Here is a 25,523-nt window from a genome sequence, read left to right as displayed (position 1 = left end):
AATAAATAAATAAATGAATGAATGAATGGATAAATAAATAAATTAAATAAATAAAATTTTTTAAAAAAGCACATCTACTAAACCAGAGTTTCCAAGGGTGGGGTTAGGGAATCTCTAATTTAATGAGCTCCCAGATGATTATGATCTGCAACCAGATTTCAGGACCACTGTTCTAGGACAGACAAGGAGTACAGAAAAGGTGATGAGAGGGCAGAACGGGTCATGGATACTGGTGGATGGTGAAAGTGAATGGTGCTGCTTTGGTTGAGAAAGTGCTAGAGCACGGTCTTAACATCCTCCCCCTCTGCCCCCAGTGCTCCCAACAGCCAAGAATAAGGTTTATTTCTTAGACTGTCATTCAAAGTCTTCCACCATCGACCCCAGCTCACCTCCCTAAGCTCATCTCCCACGGTCCTCCAGTCTGCTCTTTTCCTGCCACTGGTCCCTGAGCCCAGAATGCCCCCTCCCCCACCTCCCAGTTCCCCCCAGTATCTACCGATGGAAATCGTTCTCTTGCTTCCTGGACCAGTTCACATCCCCTCTTCCTGATGTCCTCGGGCAGGATTACTGGCTCCTATATGTATGTCTATTTGGTGCTTATTTCATTCTGCTGTATTATGATCAATTGTAGACACACTTGTCACCTCCCAAACACTGTAAGTTTACGGGCCTCCCCGGATGATTTACTAACTTTGTCCATATCTATTAGCACCTACTGGAGCTGGGGGTACAGCAGTGAATGATACAGATGGAATCCCAGCGTTCGAATATCTCCCAGAAACTTGCCTAGTGCTCAAAGAAACGTTTACTGGATCACTTGGATGGCAGGTACACTGAAGAAGCAGGCAAACTGGAGGCAAGAGCAGTGGCAGCCAAAGGAAGATAGGGGACACCAACCACAGAGGGAGCTGGCACCTCTCTCCCAACGACCAGACGCTGAGCACCTCGGGGCCTTACCCTCTGTCGGCCACAACTCGTCCCTTTCCAGCTCTCACATACCCACTCTTGCTTCCCACACTGGAGGAAAGTCCAAGCTGGCCAAGAGCCCAGTACAGGAGGGGAGGTGCAGGCACCCACTCTGGAGAGGCCTTGAGGCCACATACCTGAGCTCCAGACAGCCCAGCTGCAGGGCCATGCCCTCGCTGACCTTGCTGGCATAGCGTTGCATGTAGTCATTGCGGAGCTGGCAGGGAGAAAGGCCAAAGTTCAGACTCCCGCCCTTGTTCCCTGTTGCCCTGAGATGAGCAGGGCCCCAGGAGATGGTGGGTGCTTTGAACACCATCCTGCCGCCCTGAGCTACCTCTCACCCCCACCCCCAGCTATGCACAAATGCGTAGCAGGAGATAAATAGCAGGAAGGGGAGACTCAGGAAGAGCCCTGGGCAGTGGTGATCCCCCACAGGCTGAGGCCCTCGAGTTTCTGAAGCAATTTCACGGCACATTCTTTCATGGATCCACGAGGCAGCAAGTTGAGGCTCCCCTCTCCCACTCCTCATTTTGGAGATAAGGATGCTGGGAATTTGGGGAGGACTCAGTAATTTATCCAAAGCCTTGTTGGTAAGTGGTGACAGATGTCATCCACTGTAGAAGAAAAGTCTGGCTTGGTCTCTAGTGAACCAGGAGGGAGGTGTAGGAGGGGGCTAAGGCCAGGCAGAAAACAACGAGGGCAACTCCCTGTACCCGGCACTCACTCCTTGCCGGGTCCCGTTCTGGGCACGTCATGTGCATTATAGCCAGGGGTGTGGTGAGCAGCTCTAAACAGCTCATGGAAGCCAGTTATTACGTTTTCCAAAATCTCGCAAGCTGGTTGAAATATTGGTAGTTTGAAATAGACCACGATGGGAGTATTTACACCATGGAAATCGGCAAGTGCTACAAATCAGAGAGCTGGTTTACCAGCACACTGCTAATGCTATCATTAGGCCTTCACATGAGCCCTGTAAAGTAGGTATTCTTACTATCATCCCAATTTTACAGAAGAAGAAACAGCCTCGTGCAGGTAAATTAAGTCCCGAGGGATACCGGGTTAGGAAGCGGTACAGCTGGGTAGATACCAGGTGTGTCAGACGGCCGAGCCTGTGTGCTAAGACTATTGCCTCCTCTTCGGACCTGCTCTGCCTGCTTCCCCAGCCAGGTCTCCTGGGCACTAGGAAAAGCCACTAGGAAAGCCCAAGAGAGGCTGTGCCTACGGGGTGGGGTTAGCCAACCCTTAGCTGTGAGGGAAGCAGGGTTGGACAGCTGACCAGGGACCAAGGAATGTCCCCGAGAGAAGTTTCCTGGAATGGGACCTCCAAAATCTAAGCTTTGTCTTTCCATCTCTCCAGGAGAGGATGGTCATATGACCATGGGGACCACAAGATAAAATACTTTTACCTGTTGGTAAAAATAAAGCAGTGTGGTCCTGTCTTCTTTCAGGCTCTCCATGAAGTCCTCTGGCAGGTAGCGGATTTGAAGGTCATACCTGGGACAGGAAATTCAGACTCTCTGGTTGACACAGGGAAGCTGGTCATACCAGGGGCTGCCCGTGGAGCTCCTGGCCTCCCATTCAGGACTTGCTCCTCTTTCCTTTCTCTGTGGTTGGTTGGAGGACCATGAAGGACAGAGGGGTGGCTGGCCAGCGCATGGTGGTCAGTGCTGGTCCTGACTCTCCATCTTCTCCCTCTGATGGCAGCTGTTTACCTTAGGTTCACAGACCAGCCCTTGGCCTGGCTCTCCCTCTTGCCTGCACTTCTGTTCTTCCTTCTCCATAGTGCCAACGGCATCCTGTTTAGGGCTGTGCCTAGATATCTGTCTTGGGATGTGCTGTGAGCCCATATTAGCTCTTAGCAAACACATGCATTGGACGCTGCAGAAGGACCAACCTAAAATGCCACTGCGATGTTCTAGAATATTCTCAGAGGTTGGGAAGTGCTCCAAGAAAGGACTTCCCAGGGTCTCCCCACTCCTCACTTACCGCCCCCCCCCCATTTAGGAGCACAGGGCTCCTCTCCTACCTCCACTCAGCTTCCATGTGTAGACACTCGTACTTGTCCTGCACCTCGCCCACCGTCATCTGCGGGTGCAGCCAGTGGATCTCATCCGACTTCATGTGCTTCAGCCTCAGCCCGTAGCAGTCTGCCAGCTGGATGTTGGGCCCGATCCGCCCGCTCAGCAGGATGGAGGTGATGACCTCCTACAGAGGAGAAGAGAGGGGGCATGACTCAGGGGTGCCCCTGCTAGGCCCCCACAGTCCTCATGCAGGCCCTGGAGGTGTGATTCTCTAGGGTGGGATTCCGACTTAACGTTTTATTCATCACTGATTCGCTAGCACTTAGTGCAAGGCGTGGTACACAGTAGGCTCTACGTGATGAATGGGCAAGTTGGCAAAATGACACAGAGATGGAGGAACTGAGAGGAGACAGGAGAAGCCAAGGGGAAAATGCAGTGAGGCAAAGAACATGGATTCTGTGCTTCTGTATTTCATTCCAACCAAACCAATCAAACCAAGCATCCGCTGTGTAAGAAGGACCCTCTGAATGGTTCCCAATTCAGCCAGCATTACTGAGCGTCTCCAGTAGGCACTTCTGGGCACCGTGCATGCATTGTTTCATTGAATCTGTGCAACACAGGGGAGCAGGTGTCACATCCCCATTTGGCGGATGAGGAAACTGAGGGAGGTCACACAGCTCATGGAATTAAGCTGGGATCTTGAACCCTGAGCCACTGGACTCTGAGGACTTGTACTAGACCAAGCTGCTTAATGGGAAGGTGGGCTGGGCAAGATAGAAGGACAGGACTTGCATTAAAGATTAAATGGCACAATTCCCACACAAGAAGCATGGCCACTGGAAATAGAGTGTTGACAAGAAATTAGGTGCTCTCCTTATTCCTGCTTTCTTGACCAGAAGCCAACCTGCCCCACAACCTGATGCCATAGCTTCCTGGCCTAGAGCCAGAGCTGGATTAAGAGGGGATCCACTGGCAGCTGCCTGGAAACCCATCATCTATAAGGTCCCGTCTAGTTCTGAAATCACATTGGTTTCACTTTAACTCAGGTTTCTCATGTGGTTCCATGCGTAACTGGTGAATCAAGCCCACTCCTGATGGAGCAAAAGGTACCCTCAAAGGCAAATTAAAAAACTCACAAGCACTGTCTAATCTCTGTTGAGTACCTTTGCAACGCATGCCACCTAGCCTATATACAACCAGCCCGAAGGCAGAACAATGCAGGGTGGGTTGCTGTCTGATCAGGAAGAACAGTGACCCCAGATTATTTAAATTTTATGTTTTTGTTACATCTCCCAAGAAGCTGTCTAATGTAGTAAATCAAATATAATCAATTCCTTAATTGGAACAAAAAGAAAGGTATACCATTTTTCTTAGAAGAAAATCAGTTTCTTCTTATTTTCACTAATAAAATGTCCAACTAATATTTAAAAAATACTGTTTTGAAAGAACACCAAATTCTTCTTCAGCCTGTGCACCCACATGTCTTAGTCCAGTTCTGCCTCCTGTCAGCCCTCTTTAACTCCATGGAGTTGTGAAGCTAAAAGACTCTAAGCTTGAAAAATCCCTTCCCCATTAGGAAAGCAAATGCCCATCAGAGCAGTCAAGTATTGCTCTGAGATGGAAACTGAGGCACAAAATGCAGATGTTAACTGTGGTAACAAATCAGCACAGGAATCAGAACTTCGGTCCTGGAATGAGGAAGAAGGCTGTGATCAATGGTACCTACAGTGAGAGCGACACAGACAAGAGGAAGAGTTCAAGACTGTGAAGTTGACCATTTTGTCATTATTTCCACCCATTTCTCTTGCCACTCACCCTCTGTACTTCTCTGTCCACTGGGCCATCCAGAGCCCCCATGTCAGTTCCATACAGACTCCCAAACTGGAGTCCCAGGCTCTGGTGTTTTTAAACTTAGAGACTTCCCTACCCAAGTTAAAACTTATATAACTAAAGGCTGATTTCCCCAGAACTGGGACCCCTGTGATTATTGAAAATTTCAAATATATACGAAGAAAACAGAAGTCAGTAGAATAGTATAATAAACCCCCATGTACACATCGCCCAGCTTCAACAATTACTAACATTCAGCCATTCTTGCTTCTTCTACAACACCATCTACTCCCTAACCATCACTCAACTATTATCAATTTTTACAGTTCTTCTTTTACAGTGAAATTTGTATTAATTTAAACACGCAAATTTTAGCTATACAATTTGACACATGAATACACCTGTGCAACCCACATACCAATTAAGAGATTTCCAGATCCCCAGAAAGTTCCCTCATATCCCTTTTCAGTCAAACTTCATGCACATTCCCACCTCCAATTCTAGGCAATGATTTTTTTCCTCCCACTTTTACTTAGTTTCGCCTGTTGTAGAACTTCATATAAATGGAATCACTTAGCATATATTATTCATTCCCCTGTTGCTAAATACCTGGGCTATTTCTCATTTTTGGCTATTGTAAATAAAATTACTATGAACATTAATGTACAAGTCTTTTTGTGTATGTATGCTGTCATTTCCTTTGGACAAATACCTAGGAGAGGAATGACTAGGTCAAAGGTAGATAAATGTTTAACTTTATAAGAAATTGCCAAGATTATTCTATTTTATATTTCCACTGTGATATATGAGATTTCCATTACACCACCTCCTTACCAACATTTGGTGTTATATAAGTATTTTTAATATTAGTCATTTTAGCGAGTATGCATAGAATCTCATTGAGCTTTTAATTTGCATTTTCCTGGTGACTAACAATATTGAGCACTTTTTCATCTGCTTATTGACCATTAATATGTCTTCCTTTGTGAAGTACTTGTTTAAATTCTTTGCCCACTTTGTTTCGGTGTGAGTGTGTGTGTGTGTGTTTATTGAAGTAGGAGATCCTTATACACTCTAGCTAAAAGTACTTTGTATATGTTTTATGAATATCTTCTCTAGGTCTGTACTGTGCCTGTTATTTATTTCCTTAACAGCATCTTTTGATAAAGTCTCATTTATCAAAATGTTCTTTTATGATTAGTGCTTTTTGCATCCTGTCTAAGAAATTTTTGCCTGCCTCCAAATCATGAAGATATTCTCTTTTCTTTTATAAGCTTCATAGTTTTAACTTTCACCTTTAGCTCTGTGATTGATATTGAATTAACTTTGGTGTATGGTGTGAGGTAGGGGTCAAAATACATTTTTTTCTCTCATAAAGATCTATGGTTTTTCAACATTGGTTGTTGACCTTCACTTCCCAACTGAATTATTTTGCTGTCTTTGTCAAAATCAATTGGCCATATAAGTTTAGGTCTATTTCTGGACTCTCAGTTCTGTTCTATTGATCTGTGTCTACACTATGCCAGCACCACGCTGTCTGCATTACTGTAGCTTTCGAGGAGATCTCGAAGTCAAACAGCGTAAGCCTTCCACCATTTCCTCCCCAAGATTATTGTGCTATTCTGGGTCTCTGCATTTCCATATACATTTTCGAATCAGTTTGTCACTTTCTATTTAAAATGTTTGCTGAATTATGATTGAGACTGTGTTACATCTATAGCTTAGCGAGGGAGAATTGGCATCTTAACAGCACTGAGTCTTCCAATCCTCACACATGGTATATCTTTCCACTTATTTTGCTCGTCTTTAATGTTTGCCAGCAATGATTTGTAGTTCCTAGTATATACGTTGTACAGGTCTTTTGTTAAATTTATTCCTAATTTATTCTTTTGTTAAATTTATTTGATACTTCTGTAAAGTAAAAAAAAATTAAATTAAAATTTCTATTTTGGTATTCACCCTCTCTGTGGCTCCCTGTTTTCCAGGACTTTCCTCAATCTTCTGGCTACGCTGCCAGCCCCAAGTTCTATCCTCTGACACCTCAAACCTGTAAGGCTGCTGCTTTCTGCCCCTCTAGCCCCTCCCAGATTGGAAAGTGCCATTAGGCAAAAGCCACAAATTTGCAGATTTCGTTCTTTGCAGTTCAGCTCTCAAGAGCAGATTTTCCTTCTGCTTTGCTGTGGTCTCTCTCCAGAATCTTCAAGAGAATTTGATTTTTTATTTTGTCCAGATTTTATCATTATTCTATGTGGGAAGATTAGTCCAGCCAAGCGACACCATTTTTGAAATCTATGTAGTATGTTAATGAACAAATCTGTCTTCTCTGCAGATGGGAAAGGGTTGGGGAGCAGAGAGCTCTCTTCAAGTCACAGGCAGCCATCATGCAACACAGCAATAGCCAGAAGTACAAGCCCTGGTGTCAAACTTCTACAAGTGCTCCATCCACCCACCACCACGTAGCTAGTTTTCCTTGGACAACATATTTAAGCTCTTTGCATTCAGCGTTCTCATCTGTGACATGGAGAAAATAGCAGTATCTATTTTGAATGGTCTTACGAGGATTAAATTAGATAAAACCCCTTAAGACAGAACTTGGCGCAAGGTAAACACTCAAAAAACCTTAGCATTATTTTAACACAGCAATCTCTTATAGATTCTGGTGCTTTTGTAAAAACAAAGAAAGATTGGAAATACAAAACAAAACTCTGCTTTCCTCTTCTGCTACCTTTTTATCTCCTTTTCTTTCTTCTTTCCCTTGGAGGTGGTGGTTTGCCCAGGGGTCAAAGTAGTGAGGCTGAGGGGTTGGCAGTGGCTGCAGAGCCAGGAGCGGATCAAAGGAGGAGGTGGGGCCAGGGGTGGAGAGGTCTGGAGTGGTTAGGAAATTGGTTACATACAGGTGGATTGAGCAAAGGAGTCAATATATTGAGGATAATGGGAAATAGGTTTCTTACTGTTGGAGAAAGTATTTGAAATATAGAGAAAGGAAGAATAGAGAGGAACCTTAGGTGAGGAACTGGAATTAAAAGCATTGGTGAGAGAGAGAGTGAGAGAGAGAGAGAGAGAGAGAGAGAGAGAGAGAGAGAGAGAGAGGTTTGTTTACTGAGAAAGCCTAGGACCAATGACACCCTGATAGTCAAGTGCATACCAAGCACCCAGTCTTACTTTCCAAATACCCTTCTCCACTAAACGGATCTAGGGTTCCTTGGAGAAATGGCTGATTCCAGGGCTGGGGCAAAGAAGGTACAAGATGAGCCTGGAGTATCTTTTTGTGCTAGAAAAAAGGAAGTGTTTAGAGAATGTTGGGGACATATAACAAGGAAGCAGTATCAGCTTAAAGGGGCTGGCACGGGCCAAGCCTGGGAGAACCTAAGCATTGAAGTCTATAATGGTAGGAATGGATTGCATCCACTGAATAAAATAGAATCTAGGACAGATAGATAAATAAATGGGGGAGAAGAGGATGCTCTTCTTTCCAGGAGATTGCTAACTAGTGAATGTAGAAGGAAGGATGGAAATAGAAAACCACCATTTGGCAACAAACTCGGTGTCGGTTGGTTCATCAACGGATGATAAAGCTGGAGGGTGGAGGTCTGATGATGAATAGGACATTGACACGGTCTTAGTGTATCTCCTTTCAGACACTAATCAAATACAAAGGAAACCCTGGCAGACACAAATGACCAGGTCATCAAAGTTAACATCACCAGCGTTAGAACAAGGTAAACAGGACATGCCTCCCACCTTGATACACTGAGAAGGGTATAGCATCATTTCGGAGCTATCCCTGCTAAGAGTTCATGATGAGTCTAGTCATGAGACCTGGGTGAGGGGTCTCCTCAGAGATTGATAGAATAAAAGGCCTGTACTCTTCCAGACTGAGAAACTCTTCCAGATTGGAGGAGACCAAAGAGATATGACAACGCAATGTAATGTGTGTTCCTGGACCAGACAGGAAAAAGAGACATTGTAGGTACAGTTGGTAAAATCTGAATGGGCTCTGTGTTTCGGAGGGTAGAGCTGTTTGCAGCAATGGCGATTTCCTGATTTAGATGGTCGCAGTATAGCTCTGTAGGAGAGTGTCCTTGTGTGGGGAAATAAACACTGGAGTCTTTTCAGTGATGGTGCAGTATTGCTGCAACTTGCTTTCAAATAATTCAGAAAGAGAATGATAGTGGGCATATTGTATGTGTGTTTATCAAGAGATAGAGCTACTACATATGGCAAATGATACATCTGAACAATTGGGGAATCTGGGTGAAGGTGATATGGGAGTTCTTTGGACTGTTTTTTCAACTTTTTTTTATAAGTTTGAAATAATTTCAAAATGAAGAGACACTCTGGTGAGGGAGACTCCCAGCCACATGAGAAGTAAAGGCACCATATCAAATGGACAAATAAAATTTTTGCCAGGCTAGATGGGGCTTTTCAGCTTCTCTTCCACTCAGAGTCTCTGAGAGGGGCCTGACTGAATCCAGCTCTTGGCTCTGTGGTCTGTGAAACTCTCCAGGGCCTAATTTATGCAAAATTTTGTCTAGGTTTCCTGCTAAAAAGCAACCAATTTCTGTTGTAGGGATGTTGGGATAAGGTTAACTCTAGATCCTTGGGGTGGAAATTCATTAAGAGACTCTTCATCCAACAGATTTTCAAAGGAAGATTGATTTCAGTTTCAGGTAAGGAAGAATCTGGGGATTTTCTAAACATGAAATGCATTCTTGGGAGGCTGCCTGGTACTGAACGGACTTTTTATTGGGTTGCAGGGGAGCTTCTTCCTGGAGGAGAAAACCTGAAGTTCCTGGGGAGATGGAGCTTTACCAAATGGCTACTCCACCCACCATCACCGTCACCCTGCTGGTTACTGATGACAGGATGTTGTATAGGAAAGAACTTGGCTGGTCTTTGTCCTTGCTTCTGGGAAGGGAGCCTCTGAATGCTTGGAATTTCCTAAGTGATGTGTGTCTTTATTGTTCCTGATGGGTACCTTGGACCAAACCTCACCACCAAGGTTTATGGTGATGAGGTAACTCATGGTGGGCCCTTAGGAAGTCTCATGATGAGGGCTGGCCTTGTTGGAAAGATCAACCATGTGATTAGAGGTTTGGAGCTTTGAGTCACATGATATCAGCCTGGCATCCAGGGAGACGAGGAGGGCTGGAGATTGAGTCAAATTACATGGCCAATGACCCAATCAACCAACAGTCAATCAGTCAATCAAGTATGTCTACGTCATTAAACCCCAATAAAAACTCTAGACACTAAAGCTGGGGGGAGCTGCCTGGTTGGTAATGCTAGCTGGAGCATGACATGTTCTAAGAACACAGAAACTTCATGTTTAGGACCCTCCTAGAACTCACCCTATGTGTCTCTTCATTTGGCTGGTTCCTACTTGTATCCTTTATAATAAAATTTTAATTGGCCTGAGTTTTGTGAGTCATTCTAGCAAATTATTGAAACTGAGGTAGTGGGAGCCCCTAAATTTTTAGCCAGTTGGTCAGAAGTGTGGGTAGCCTGGGAACTCTGAGGAAGGGTGTCTTGTGGAGGACTGTGTCCTCAACCTGTGAAGTCTGTGCTAGCTCCCCAATTGCACTGGGTCAGAACTTCACTGCAAAGTGTGTCCATCCTCCAGGCATACCTGGGGAGAGGCAAAGTTGACAACCACAGGTGACATACAAAGAGCACTAACTTTGGAGTCACCCAAGCCCAGGCTGTGAACCCCGTTCTGACATGTACTTCTAGTAGGATGACAAGCTCCCCGAGCCACAGCCTCCTTCCTGCTGTTCCCTGCCCTTGTCCTGTGAAGCTGCAGACGGTTCCTTCATTCCAACCATCAGCAACTATCTATGACGTATGCATTCTGCAAAGTGTAGCAGGAGCCCTAGAGCTCACGAGAGAGCCCTCTCCTCAAGAAGCTTCTATTCAGGGGGTGAGAGGAGGAAAGCAGCTTAAGTGGCGGGTGCCCCAGAGTGGGCTGGGAAATCAGTTTAAAAGAAAAAACTTTAAGGTTTGACATGCTCTCCCCGTGGAGGCTTCTGCATCAGCCCTGGCTTTCCCTCACACTTCATTGCCTCTTCTCTCATATTTACAAAGCTTCTCACGCAAATGGTGGGAGCAGCAAAACAAGCCCTCCACCCACGGCTCACAATTTGTCATTAATGAGTTCCATATTTCTTTCTCTATGAATAAATCGCTTCTAAAAACAACAGTATAAGATATTTACCTACTCACAAAATTGCCATATGTAACATGACACAAAAGAAAAAAAAAAGCTGTCTTCATTTTATCAATTGTTATTTAGCTAAGCCCAGGATTCTATTTTGCTACAGGAAAAACCTTTCCTTCCACCCACGTTGAGGGCTACTGAAAAGCAGGCCCCCGGACAGCCCATGGCTCACAGCTTCTGAGGCTTTCTTGCAAACAGTGGGATTTCTATGGCTTTTCTTCCTGCTTGGCTGACGTTGATTTATTGGCTTTATCAAATAGCGTGAAGACCCCAAACTGCCTTCACCTCTCTCCCTATTCTCTGGTACTTCCTCTTGCCCATCAGAAACAAAGAAGGAACAGGACTAGGTGCTTGTCCCCAGGCCCAGAACAATTTATTTCCAAAGAGAAAAAGGTCACCCAAGCAATTAATTACTCAATCCACTTTCTCACTCATTTGTTGGATCTGAGTCACATTTTTTTAATCTGAAATTGATTTTTGTATATAGCGTGAGGTATGGCTGAACATGAATTTGATTTCACCAGGATATCTAATATTCAGGGCCTATATGTGTGGGGCTGTTTCTTGTCTCTTTCTCTGTTGCTTTGATCTAATAGCCCTTGTACCTCGGTCACATTTTATAACTTCTGTAGTAATCCCTGTATTCTCGTGATTTTCTCAGGTTCACCTAATTTTCTTTTTATAAAACACCTAAAGCTTTTTGGTTTTTCTCCCTTGAGCTTATGAAACATATTTCATGTTAGTGGCTGGGTTTTTAGAAACAGCCTGACAGCTGCATTCCCCACTCTCTCTCCCAGAAGTGCCTGCACCTTGCCTGAGGTCACACCCCTTACTGGGGGCAGCCTGCAGCCACTGACTGGTTACACTGGGGGTTTAAAGGCCCTGTCCTTTCATCCTAATTTGGAACAGCTCTGCTGGGCCATCCCAGCTCCAGCGCTCCCTGTGATGTGGCCGCGTCACAGCCCAACTTTTCTCTCTGCCCATTCCTGCTCTGTCATTCCCTGCACGTGAGGTTCACGGGGGCTTACTGATGCTTCCTGCCTGCAAAGGGCACCTCGGGGTCTGCTTCCCGGGAACCCATCTGAGGATCTGGCCTTCATTTGTTTTCCAGGCTTGATTTGACTCACCCTCTCTACTCTTTGGCTTATGAAGACAAAACGCTCCTCTTTTGAAAAATGATGGAACTTAAAATTTTAATAACTTGAAGCCTTAGTTTGATAAAGTCCTGCTTAAATTCTCTTTAAAAAGATATCCCTTTGAGATGGAAGGCAAATTTAAACAGGTGACTTTTGTCACTGGGTCCTCATTTTCTATGTGATAAGATCCAGGCTCTTTAGCGTGAGGCATAAAAGGCCCTATGGAATTTTCCTCTGTACGTTTTTTCCAGCCACATCTCCCACGCTCACCCATGATGCACTCTAAGTGCCCGCCTCCCAGGACTACTCTCTTTCTTCTCCAAGCCCAGCATGCTCTTCCCACCTGGAGGACACCTGGCCCCCTCCCCTCCTGTCCTCCCCCTCGCTGAGCTGCAAGTTATCCTTTTCAAGGCCCATTAGCACTGTGAGGTCCCCTGGCAAGCCCTCCCTGACTTGCCTAGACAGGGTTTGTTTCCGCCCCTGGGTTCCCAAAGAAGTTTGCTCACACATCTTACAAGATGCTGTTACGGGTTGAATTTTGTCTCCCCCAAAAGGTAGGTTGAAATCCTAACCGCCAGTACCTTAGAATGTGACCTTATTTGGAAACAGGGTCTTTACAGACTAATCAAGTTAAAATGAGGTAGGTAAGGTGGGCCCTAATCCAATGTGACTGATGTCTTTATAAAAAAGGGAAATTTGGACACAGAGAGAGACATGGACACAGGGAGAATGCCATGTAAAGATGGGGGATTTGAGTTATACCTCTATGAGCCCAGGAACACTAATGATTGCCAGCAACCCACTGGACACTAGGAAGACGCAAGGAAAGACTCTTCTCCTACAGGTTTCAGAGGGACCATGGCCCTGCCGACACCTTGATCTTGGACTTCTAGCCTCCAGGTCTGTGATACAATGAATTTTTGTTGTTCTGAGTCACCCCATTTGTGATACTTTGTTATAGCAGCCCTAAGAAATGAATACCGACATTTACCAATTAGAACTAAGATAATTACTGATGTTTGCCTTTTTAACCTTTCAAATGCAAGGTCAAAAGGCAAACCTTAGATGCAGTATTGTCCTCTACCAGCCCAGAGCTTGGCCCAAAGTAGATCCTCAAGTACCTGAGGAATGAATGAATGATTAAATGAATAGGAGCCAGCTCTCTGGATAACAAGTTGGGGTTATGAGGCACAGTGACCCACATTCAAAAATGTTCAAGAGATCAGGAGTGTGGTGATTAATGACATCACCAAGGCTTTGGCGTCTACTGGATCTGGCCAAGACTGTGTGGTCGTGGCAGTGTCACTTAATCTCCATTTCCTCATCTGTAAAATGGGGAGCATATCTCTTCCATCATGAGATTTTTGGGTGGGATTAGATAACATGTGATATGAATAAAAGGAGCAGATATAAAATTATAAACATGTGACACTGCCCGCCCCCCCCCCCCATCATCTAAGGAGGTTTCCATGTACCACTCAACTCTTGAACTTTCGTCGTGTGAACTTGGTAATGGGGGAGCGTGAAGCAGAGAGGTTCCAATCCAGTTGAATTTGACTTACACACTGGAAGAAGCAAAAAGTGACTGAGGGAAAAAAAGGAATGGATTTTGCCATGAGCAATAGAGGGGAGAAAGATAAGAGCCTTCGTGGACTGGATTTCAGGAATTTTTAAAAATGCAAGTAAAGATTTTTTTGGACAGGAGCCAACCCTATTGGATATTAAGAAATGGTGATACAAATTTTCAGAAATTTTGCTATTTATCTTGAAAGTGATCCCTCAATGATATTTTTCCCCAAAGAGATTTCAGTAACGATTTAAATTGATTTCCAATTATTTTTATATGACAGACTAATAGTTTTTTGGAATGTGATACTACTGAGACTGGCTTCGAGGGAAAAGCAAGCTGGCCAGCTTTATGTGGGTTCCAGACACATAAAGAGCTTAGCCTAATGGTAGCTCACAGTAGGTGCTAAATAAATGCTGGCCATGGTCATGATGGGCGGACAAAGAAGAAGGGATAAGCATGGCTCAAGCTCAAGCCATCCTGGGGAGTACTTAGCTCAAGAAGTCTATAACCGAGACATGTATTTGAGAGCCTGAAATGGAGTCTAAGGGTCCCTGGGCAGAGAGGCTCCTCAGACTCTCCCAGCCTGAGTGGGAGCTGGCGCCCTGGGAACAGGATCCACTCCCGTGGAGTAACTGGCTGAGCAGTGGCCAAGGAGGGAGCCATGGTTGCTGGTAACTTCCAACAGCCCTTCAGGTCCACAGAAGAGGTGCAGGTGGGGGAGGAAAGCCATCTCTGGAAAAGGGATCTGAGACCGTTTCCAAGCTTAAGCTGGTAGTGGCAGCAGCAGGAGGCTGACGCGTGATGAATGAGCCTTGGAGGATGTCAGGTCGTGGCCATGGAGAAGAAAAAATGCAGAGAAAAATGACTTCCTTCTGCCTGGAGCAAGAAAGCCACGAAGGGCTTTATGTTCCTAGGGCGAAGCTCACGATAGCAGGCTCCTTCCTTTCCCCTTCTGCTACACGTGCAGACAGGAAGTGAGGGTCTGAGAAAGTGTAAAAACAGGTGGAAAAGGCAACAAGAGGCCTTCTTTTTAAATGACTTGAACTGAACATAAGAGGCGGCTCTGAAAAATATTCTGTTAAAAATAACACTATTATGTCAGATGTTTGGATTTACTAATAACCCACAAGGAAAGGCTCTGGATGCCAAGCTGAGATTTAGAAGGGATGAAGAATGTGATAGGTCCATTAGGACAGAACCGGGAGGACTTCATGAACTTCTTTGAAAAAGTCTTCCTACCAAAATATCTCTTAAAGTAATGACTGTGATTTGTTTGTGTGGCGTGTAGTGTCTGCCTCAGAGTGAGTCACTTCAGCACGACTAGTGAGGTTTTATTCTCACACAGGGTGATGGGTTTGGGGTGTTCATTTCACCATAATGCTCTATAACTCACATTAGTGAGTCCCAACGGGCGCCGTTGGCATTTGGGGCCAGATGATTCTTTGTTGTGTGGTGCCATTCAGCACCCACAAATGCCTTGCCCCTGGTCCTGGTCCTCCTGACAATGATGACAACGTGACAAGCAAAATAAAGAAGGCCCATACACGTTTCCAAACACCACTTTCCAGGAGATGCGGAACAGCCCCCAGGGAGAACCGCCGACTCGTCTATTTGGTACCTATTTTCTTCTGCATAGACCCAGAATTACACAAGGAAACCTCTCAATGATTCTTACCTATGCATTCAACAGTTACATACTGGGCACTTTCCCCGTATCAGGCCCCCTTCTAGGTGCTATGGATACAGCAGAGAATGAGACAAAGTCCCAGCCCCGGAGAGCTCCCATCCTACTGCAAGGACAGATACCAAAGGAGTATATGTTTTGTATCAAGAACCTGAAATGTGTTTATATCTTGGCCTTAGTTCTATGCCTGGAAGCATGCTGTGGACTGAATGTTGGTGTCACCCCCAAATTCATATGCTGAAGCCCTAATACTCAATGTGATGGTGTCTAGAAGTGAAGCCTTTGAGAGGTGCTTAGGTCATAAGAGTGGAGCCCTCATGAATAATATTAGTGCCCTTATAAGAAGAGACACAAGAGTGATGAGCTCTCTCTCTCTGCCACGTGAGGACAGCAAGAAATGGCCATCTGCAAGCCAGGAAGAGGGCTCTCACCAGAACCCAGCCATCCTGGCACCCTGATCTTGGACTTCCAGCCTCCAGAACTGGGAGAAATAAATTTCTCTTGTTTAAGCCCCCAGGCCCGTGGCATTTTGTTATGGCAGCCAAAGCATAAATTGAAGAAACGATTTAAAATACAGAAATATTCTGTATACCAAGAAACTCACTGTAGCAATTTTAAAAACAGCAAAAGCCCCACAATAAGCAACCAATCCAAATAGTTTGAAAAGGACCATGAAAATGATGGGAGGACCACACAGGGTTTATGTGCTAGTTTGTAAAATTGTATAAAGAGCTTGTTAACTCCCTGTTACGACAGTGGGAGTTATAGTATATAAAATCATATACAAAGCATGATAGGGATAGAAGTAGAAATAAACAAATCCAGAATGAAACATATCACAATGTTAACAGTGTTGTCTTGCAGGGGTGCAATTATACACATATGTGTTTTTATTCTTCTGGGTTTCCTGTGTTTGAACTTCTGTATATATTGTAGTGGTTCAGAGAATGGCCTCAAGAGTCAGAGTCTCTGATTTGCTTCGTGACTTTGGGCAAATTAACTTCTCTGCTTTGGTTTCCTCATGTGTAAAATGTAAAAATTTTCCTGTTTCATAGGGTTCTTGTGAGGGTTTAACGAAATGATACAAGTAAAGAGGTCAGCAAAATGCCTTGTCCATAACAGTGCTAAATAAAATGCTATTATTATTATTATTATTGTTATTGAGTGAACATGTATTCATTCTACATATTGTTGGATTCAATTTTCTAATATTTTGTTGAGGATTTTTGCATATACATTCATGAGAGATGACTTATAGTTTTCCTCTCATGTTTGTCTTCCATGTATTTATTTTATACTTGTAAAAAAATCTCTTCAAAAATAAATGTCTAAGTTTAGCTATTGTATTGGGCTTGGTTTAGCAGATTAGGCATAAAAAATACACAGTTAAATGACAGGAGAAGACATCAGCTTCCAACTTGAGACAAATGCCATAGCTTATGCCCACGAGCTTGGTTCACGTGCTACCCGGTGGAGACCTCCTCCCCTGCTTATAGGCTCAGCTTTTAAGAGATGAATAAACTCCTTGTAAAATATAAAACTCTAAAATTAAAATGCTGGGAATTCCCTGGCAGTCCAATGGTTAGGACGCTGCCCTTCCACTGCAGGCGGCAAGGGTTCGATCCCTGGTTGGGGAACTAAGATCCCGAGTGCTGCACGGTGCGGCCAATAAATAAATAAGTAAATAAAATTAAAATGCTGATTAGACAGTAAATGTCACAGGGCTAGAGAGAAAAAGAATGGCCAAAATTCACTCAGGTCTTGATGAAAGTTAAGCTGAACGGCTATTTTGCCTTCTAGATCCTAGAAGCTCATATGTGAAAGCAAACCTCACTGATGCGGCCATAAGAATAAAATCTACAACTCCACAGATATTCAACTATTCAGACTTTAATAAGCTCATAAAACTTAGACCAGAATTTGAGAGTCTTAAGTAAATTTAGAGATCACTTAATTTGATTCTGATTTTAAATGAAGACACTGAGACCCAGGGAGGTCAAGTGACTTGCCCAGGAGTATACAGGAAATTCTATCTGAAACCAGCTGAGATTCTATTAACCCTCCTACACTTTATCATTTATGAAGGCCAAACTTCCTTCCAGTCAACTTCCTATTTGGTCTTTATATCAAGCGATGTAGGAGATTCCTAGTCTCATTTGTGCTCTGTAGGCTCGGCTCATTCACTTGTTCATTCATTCATTATACAGACATCTACTGAGTGCCTACTTTGTGTTAGGCTCTAAGTAGGCACTGGGGAGATAATGATGAGCAAGATATAATCCCTGCTTTCCAGGAGGCCACCTTTGCTTAGAGACTGACAAGAGGCAATTACGATACAACCTGTCAAGTGCTTGGATGAGGGGAACGGGAGCAAAATGTGCCACCTCCAAGCACCTGATGCCCACCTACACACCTTGTCTTCAATTCTGCCCCATCAAGCCTGCTCCTGTCATCCTTTCACAGACCCTCCAAGACTCTGAGTATCTTGTGAGTTCTCAGATCCTCTACCATGACTTCTTACCCTGGGGCTCCGCCCCACCTGGGGGATGGTTGATAACCCTTCCCCAGGGCATGTGAGCCAGGTAGGCATCCTGCAGGAAGAAGTGGGTACTTCAGGGCAGTGGCCAGTCCCAGCACCCCTGAGCTTCTGATTCAGTGAATTTGGATGCGACTTGCACAACTGATATTTCTCAACGCCCCTGGTGACTTCAGATAGCTTGCCTCATCTGGGAAGACTGTAGCAGTGGTTATATGAAACCCTCTGCCCACACCCCATTCACAGCACCTCTTGGCATTTAATGCCACTGACCCCAGACACCGCCCCCTGTACACACCAGGTCAGCCCGAAGCTCCCTCTCCCTTACTGGAATCTGGAGTTGAGACATGGAATTCTAACCAGTCTCTGTGGGCTTTATAACTGGAATCCATCCATCCATCCATCCATCCATCATTAAATAACTACTCATTAATTAATTCAGCAAACTGGGGAAACAAAACATCTCTCTCTCATGGAGCTTATTTTCTATTGGGGGTTAACAATAAACAAATAAGCATAATAATATCTCAGGTTCTGATAAGTGTTAGGAAGACAAACAAAGCAGGTAAGGGCACAAGAATGACGCCGGGGGAGGGGTTGGGTGGGGGTGCTATTTTACATGGAGTGGCCAGCAAAGTCCTCTCTGATACGGGGGCATTTGAATGGATCCCTGAAGGAAGTCAGGGAGAGAGGGGTGGCCTCGTGGGGGAAGACCCTTCCAGGCAAAGGGACCAGATTGCACAGAGACCCCGAGGTGGGCATCTATGAGGCCCTGTGTGCTTGGCACATCTGGGTGACTGTGAAGAGGCCAGTGGGGAGGGAACGGAGGAAAGTGATGTGGGAAAAGGTCAGAAGGGCCAGGCCAGGGCTCGGCAAACTTTTTCTACAAATGGTCAGGTAGTAAATATTTTAGGCTTTGTGGGCCAGACGGTCTCTGTTGCAACTACTCAACTCTGCCCTTGTAGCTCAAAAGCACCATAAACAATAGTAAACAACTGAGTGGGGTTTTGTCCCAGTAAAGTTTTATTTACAAAAATGGGTGGTGGGCCGTATTTGGCCTGCAGGCCTTGCTTGCTGACCCCTGTTGCAGGCCAGGGTAAGGACTTTGGATCTTATTTTGAGCGAGGAAGGTAGTCATCAGAGAGTTTAAAGTAGAGCAGTGATATGCTCGAAGCTATACCTTAAATATATCCCTCCAACTGACCTGTGTTTTAAAAATTCACCATGGCCGCTACCTGTGGAATGGATCACAGGGGGATAAGGGCAGAGGCAGTTCGGAGGTGAATGCGTTATTCCAGGTAAGAGATGCTGACAGCCTGGACCAGGGAAGAGGCAACGGAAGTGGCGAGAAGGAAATGGTCAGTATCCGGATATGTTTTGCTGGTAGAGCAGACAGGATTTCCTGATGGATGAAGTACAGAGTGTGAGAGGAAGAAAGAATTCAAGGAAGACTCCTAGGTCGAAAGCCTGAGACACAATAACTGAAAGAACTTAGCTGCAGTTAGTGGAGCTGGACAGACTGGAGGAGAAGCAGAGTTTCAGGAGAGGATTCTGAGCTGATTCTTCGCATGGAGGCTGGGCGACCAGCGGAGATGGCAGGCAGGCAGGTGGACATGTGGCCTGGAGTTATGGGAGGAGGCTGGAGCCAGCGTTTCAGATTTGGGCACCACTGGGTAAAATGAGAATTTCAAGCTATGTGACTGGCTGAGATCACCTGAGGAGTGACAAGGGACCAGCCTGTGGTGACATACAGGCTGTCAGCGTCACGGGAATCAGGCCAGGGAGGGGACAACCCACAGCCGGCCGGCAACTGAGAATCCCAGGAAAGGGCAAGGAAAAGTGACAGGCTTTCATCAGCCTGTGGTCACCTTCTGACACTCAGCCTTGCATCACTGTGGGTGTGCATACGTGTGCAAAATGCTCGTACTCCCCTGTGTGCTGTGTACGTGTGTCTGTGTGCCCCTGAATGGGGGTGCCAGCAACTGCCATTGTGATCCCAACTAATGGCTGTCGTGGCTTGACTGGTGGCCCCCAGAAGATGAGTCCATTCCCTGGAACCTGTGAATTGACCTCATTTGGAAAAAGAGTCTTTGCAGATGTCATTAAGTTCAGGACCTCAAGATGAGATCATTCTGGACTATCTGGGGGGGGGGCTCTTAAATCCAATGAAAAGTGTCCTTATAAAAGACACACAGAGGAGAGATGCACAGAAGGAAGAGAAAGGAATGCGAAGATGAAGGCTGAGATTGGAGTGATGCAGCCATAAGCCAAGGAAGCCTGGAGCCACCAAAAGCTGAAGGAAGCAAGGACGGATTCCACCCTAGAGCCTCGGAGGAAGCCCAGTGCTGCGACCCCTTGAAACAGTCCGGCCTTTGGAACTGCGAGAGAACACACTTCTGTTGTTTCAGGCCATGAGGATCATGGTAGTTTGTTACAGCAGCCCTAGGAAACAAATAACAACAGCAATACGAGTTCTGACTTCTTCACACACCTAAGGGATAATTTTTTAAAAATTATATATACACTAATACGTATACAATGGATAACAAATAAGAGCCTGCTGTATAAAAAAATAAAACAGAATTCAAAAATTCAAAAAAAAAAATGATTGAAGAGCAAAATAATAAAAGTTAACATAACTTACTGTGAAAGCTTTCATTTGGATGTGCTAAAAGCCTGTACCTAACAAGGACATTCAGCAATGCGACTGCTGTTTAAAAATAGAAACGTAAGCGCAGGCACCTGGCTGCTGATTTGTGGACGGCATGAATCTGGGCGCACAGTGAATAAAGGGGCCCAGAATGCTGCGCGTCTGCCTCGAGCTTGCCTCTGCAGGTGTCAGGGCTGGGTGGGCTGGCCTGCCGTGCACATACAGGAACTGGGGACGGGGTGCAGAAAGGAGGGGGTCCTTGTGAATGTGCCTCTTTTTATAGCGCTGTGAGTGTCTCTGTGGTGTTGGTCCGTGGTTTCCTGGATGAACCCCTTGTCTCAGGTTTCCCAGGGCTGTTCTCATGCATGGGGGGCTGGCCTTGTGTGGCTCCGTTATTCTCTTTAGGGTAACCTTTCTTTTAGCGACAGCAGCTTCCCGGGACAAAGAGTCACGAATTTCCTTCCTCTTGCGCCTCAACCTCATGGTCTTGCCCGCGGAGACGTGTGAAGAGGGCAGAGGGGATTGTTCTGGAAACAAAGGACGTGGGCCCACGAACTGCGGCCTGGAGACTCTCCTCTGACCACACGGAGCTGCTGCCCCTGTGTCTGCTCGGGCTGCTACAACAGATGACCACAGACTGGGTGGCTTACATGACAACATTTATTCCTCAGTGTTCTAGAGGCTGAGAAGTCCAAGATCAAGGGGCCAGGAGACTGGGTTCTTGGTGGGTGCTCTCTTCCTGGTTTGCAGACAGCCACCCTCTGGCTGTGCCCTCACACGGCAGGGGAGAGAGCTCTGGTCTCTTCACCTTCTTCTCAGGACACTAAGCCATTGTGGGAGCCCAACTGTCATGACCTCAAGCCGACCTCCTAATACCATTGCATTGGGGGTTAGGGCTTCAACATATGGATTTGGGGGGGTGTCGGGGGGAACACACATTCAATCCATAATACCCTGTGTCTGGTTAAGTGATAGGTTTAAACTTGAAAGTAACTGGGATGAATGTCTGATGAGTCTAGTGCAGGGCCAGTGGGTCGCAGTATCTGAAATCTGCGTCTCTGGGAATATTCTGGAATGTATTGTATGACCGCTGAGTCTACAGGGAGGGCAGTTAGTCCAAGCATGTGTACAGCAGGCTGCCTTTGGGACTGGACTGTGCTCTCCTCACACGCCAGGCGAGCGGCACCTGCTGGCCACCCCACAGCCTGGAATCCCTGCTGTCGAGGGGAGGGGACACCACTGGACCAGCGGGAAGGGTACAGGATGGCTCCGTCTCTAACCCTCCCAGGGATGTAAATGTGGATGCTAAGTGGGGTGACGCTTCGGGACAAAACAAGGCTGGGTCTTGATCGTGGCTTTTCAGCACGATAGAGGCTGGCCGAGGGAGAGGGCTTTTGAATGTGGGTGCTCTGCTGGCATCCTTGGAAGCACACCATATCACACACAACTGCCTCATTTTCTGCTTAAGGCCCTCCTGTGTGAGACACAGATGGTCCACTGATGGATAGAGATGGGCCCATGCAGGGAGTGGGTCAGCTGGGGTCAGCAGGGGAGGGAAAAACACCACGAGTCAGCAAGTCAGTGTGCCAGGCAGAGAGGAGTGAGAACGGCAATTAGCAGTAGGTGACCATTTATCCTCCGATTCATGATGCTCTTGAGATTGGCAGGGGCACTGTTCATAGTCACCCTTGGACAGTGTGTGTAAACTAGGACTGTCTGATTGGCCGGGACATATGGTCAACCTACCCCGAAGAGAGTAAGAATGGAGATGGGAAAAGGAGCAGGGAGAGGGAGAGAGAGAGAGAGAAATGAAGGAGAGGCTGTAAGAGTCAAAGAGAGACGTTCTGTGTGGGCACGTCTGGGTGGCACTCTGCTGGTTGTTTACAAAGTGTTATCTTAACCCCTTTCCCAGACAAGCAAATTAGCATGTTAGAAAAATACATAATGATAGAAGACTCCACTTGCTCCAGAGCTCCAGAGCTCCCAAACAAACACAATTTCCTATGAATATCAATCAAAAGGGAAATGGAAAATCAAGAAGAACAAAATCCATTTCTCATTCGGCACGTTGCTCCCTTCCCTCCAACACCTGTCTAATTTCTTTTGGGTCCTAAGCACAAGGGCCAGAGCTTATTTACATAGCTTTTAACAACCCAGAGAAAGCATCTGAGGATATTACATTTGTATAGAAAGAAGCTGAGAATAAAAAGGAAAACATGAAATCAGCAAGTATGCATGGAGTAACCATGTTTTGAAAATGTTTTACCACATGGACTGTGCCAGGGCGATTCTGCATTGCTTCTATTTGATCAGACACAGCTGTACGGAGGTGTCAGAATTTTAGGAGTGTTCTTATGGAAGGACAAGTGCTTGGCAAGCTTGAAAGGGCTGGTAGTACTTTGACACATAGAAGATGGTGAAAGAAGATAGAGAGCTGGAAGTAGAAAAATCCATTAGAGGATGCAGCCCAGCTAGGCAAGGAGACTGCAAGAAATGCTCTGTGGAAGCAGCGGGTGGGAGGGGCCGGTCCAGGAGATTCTCAGGCAGGGAAGCTGGTCTGGACCTACACGACTGGACACAGCATCTACAAACAGGCCCAGAATAGCAAAGCAGTTCCTTGACGTCTGGACCAAGCTCTTTTGTCTTCTGTGCTCTCACAGAATCTCTGTCTTCTTGTCAGAGCTCTTGCCTCCATTTGTAAAGGTTTATTCATTAGTGGGGGTCAATGTCATTCATTAGTGTGAGTCCTTGGCCTCAAAACCCATTGAAAGCAGGGAGTGCCTCTGGGTTTTGGGATTTGATGATACTTCCAGGTCATAACCAGCCTGGTGTCAGGTACTTTTTCCCATGGTATACATGTAACTCCAAGATCCACATCCCAGAATTGTTTGTATTCTGTTTTTACAGCTTTGTTTAAAGCCCAAGCCATCTTAATGACCTTGGACTCAATTTTATATGACACGGAACTAAGTTTCTGAGGAGCCCGAAATGCATCTTGTCAATGAACCATGCAGACATAAGCACAGCTTCTGGGAGGAATCATATTAATGGATTCAATCTGTCCAAACTCTTCAAACAGGTGGGTAAATCTTGCTGCGTTGCTGTCTTGTCTACCCACAGAGTAGTACTACACACACTTAATGTTTTAGATCTAATTGGAGGCAATCCCTTCTTCTGTTGTTCTTTCTCCCTTTCTCTAGCTCTTCTTTCACTTGAGTATGAGCGTGATGATTTCCTTTTTCTTTCTCCAGAGCGTTCTTTCTCCCTTCCAACACATACTTGTGAAATGGATGATGAAATTATTCAGGATTCCTTCATTAATGAACTTACCCATAGCCATGGCTTTAACCACCACCCAGAGGCTGATAAGGTTCAAATGTCTCTCTCCAGCCCAGTTCTTTCCTCCAGAATCACATATCAAAAAGCCTACTCAACATTTTCACATATTTAATGTAACGTGAAAATGTTACAGCATCCCAGCTGCACTTGACAGGTCCAAAACTGAACCTGTGAGTTCCCCACTCCCCAGCCAGTTTCTCCTAAGTCTTCTTCATCTTGGGGAGTGGGACTTTCTCCACCTGAACTAGGGCTGCTGTTCTTTCTTCCTTTTTATTTTTTTTTTGGGGGCCATGCCGTGTGGCTTGCGGTATCTTAGTTCCCCGACCACGGATCAAACCCGGGCCCTCGGCAGTGAAAGCGTGCAGTCCTAACCACTGGACTGCCAGGGAATTCCCAGGGCTGTTGTTCTTGACACCTCCCTCTTCTTTATTCCTGCATCTCTGGTCCATCAGCAAAACCTTTCATTTTCATCTCTTAAATTTTCTGGATTACAATCACTTCTCTCCATAGACCATGGTGGTTAAGAGTGCAGGCTCTGGAGGTGGATTGCCTGGGTTTGAAAACAGTCTCCACCACTTACTAGCAATTTGCTTAACTCTTCTGAACCTTGTTTCCTTATATATAAAATGGAGATAATAATAGTATGTGCTTCATAGGATTCTTCTGAGAAGTCGATGGGATAATGCATATGATGTGCTTTCAAAAGGGTAGCTGCTATTATCACCACCACCACCACCATAAGCAGCACCAATATCAACATCGTCACTACCACCATCATCATCACCATCATCATCACGATCTCCACGATCATCATCATTGCTACCATCACCATCATCACCACCACCAACACCATGAACATTATCATCATCAATCCTTACCATCACCACTACCATCATCATCATCATCACCATCACCATAAACATCACCATCATCATCACTACCATCACTATAAACACCATACCACACCACCACCATCACCACCATCATCAACAGCATCAACATTATCATCACCATCATCATCATCACCATGAACATCATCATTATCATCATCACTACCATCACCATAACACCATCACCATCACCACCACCATCATCATCACCATCACCACCATCAACATTATCATCACCATCATGATCATCATCATCATCATCTCTGTGGCTACAATCCTAATCTAAGCTATCAACATCTCTTATCTGGATCACTCCAATAGCCACCTAACATCTCCTCACATCCATTCTTGCCTTTTCCAGTCTATTTTCCACTATGTAACCCAAGTGACCTTTTAAAAATGCAATCTCGTATCACTCACATGTTTAAACTATATCAGTGGCTTCCCACGGAAGATGGGGTAAAATCCAAAATCATTAACATGGTCTAACTAGTCAACCTTGGACATCCTTTAGCCTCAAACCTGACATGTGTGTTGGTCACTTCAGGATCTTAGCATATGCTATTTCCTCTGCCAGTAACACTGTTCCTCCTTCCTTCCCTTCATGAGCAAAACCTCTCTGAAATGGTAACATTCACTGTCTCCACTCTCCAACTGACTGCACAATGGCTTCTGCCCCCATCT

At 45.4% G+C, this 25,523-nt stretch overlaps 1 protein-coding gene across 6 annotated transcripts in view; it reads right to left on the bottom strand.

Annotated features, from left to right (window-relative positions):
* Nucleotides 1-25,523, bottom strand: part of PTK2B (protein tyrosine kinase 2 beta) — a 128,549-nt gene that overhangs the window by 33,294 nt on the left and 69,732 nt on the right. For 5 of the 6 annotated variants that reach the window (XM_068553581.1, XM_068553583.1, XM_068553584.1 and 2 more), the window contains exons 3-5: nt 2,993-3,171; nt 2,373-2,460; nt 1,104-1,183 (exon numbers count right to left, since the gene is read on the bottom strand). In XM_068553581.1, coding sequence (XP_068409682.1) covers nt 1,104-1,183; nt 2,373-2,460; nt 2,993-3,171 — 347 coding nt within the window. Of the gene's footprint in view, nt 1-1,103; nt 1,184-2,372; nt 2,461-2,992; nt 3,172-25,523 lie in introns of those variants that run through there. The other variant, XM_068553586.1, reaches the window with a different exon arrangement.

This window comes from Eschrichtius robustus, chromosome 10 (assembly GCF_028021215.1).
Source record: "Eschrichtius robustus isolate mEscRob2 chromosome 10, mEscRob2.pri, whole genome shotgun sequence".
Classification (NCBI taxonomy): domain Eukaryota; kingdom Metazoa; phylum Chordata; class Mammalia; order Artiodactyla; family Eschrichtiidae; genus Eschrichtius; species Eschrichtius robustus.
The sequence above is the reverse complement of the archived record's forward strand: the minus strand, read 5'-3'. Positions and strand labels throughout refer to the sequence as shown.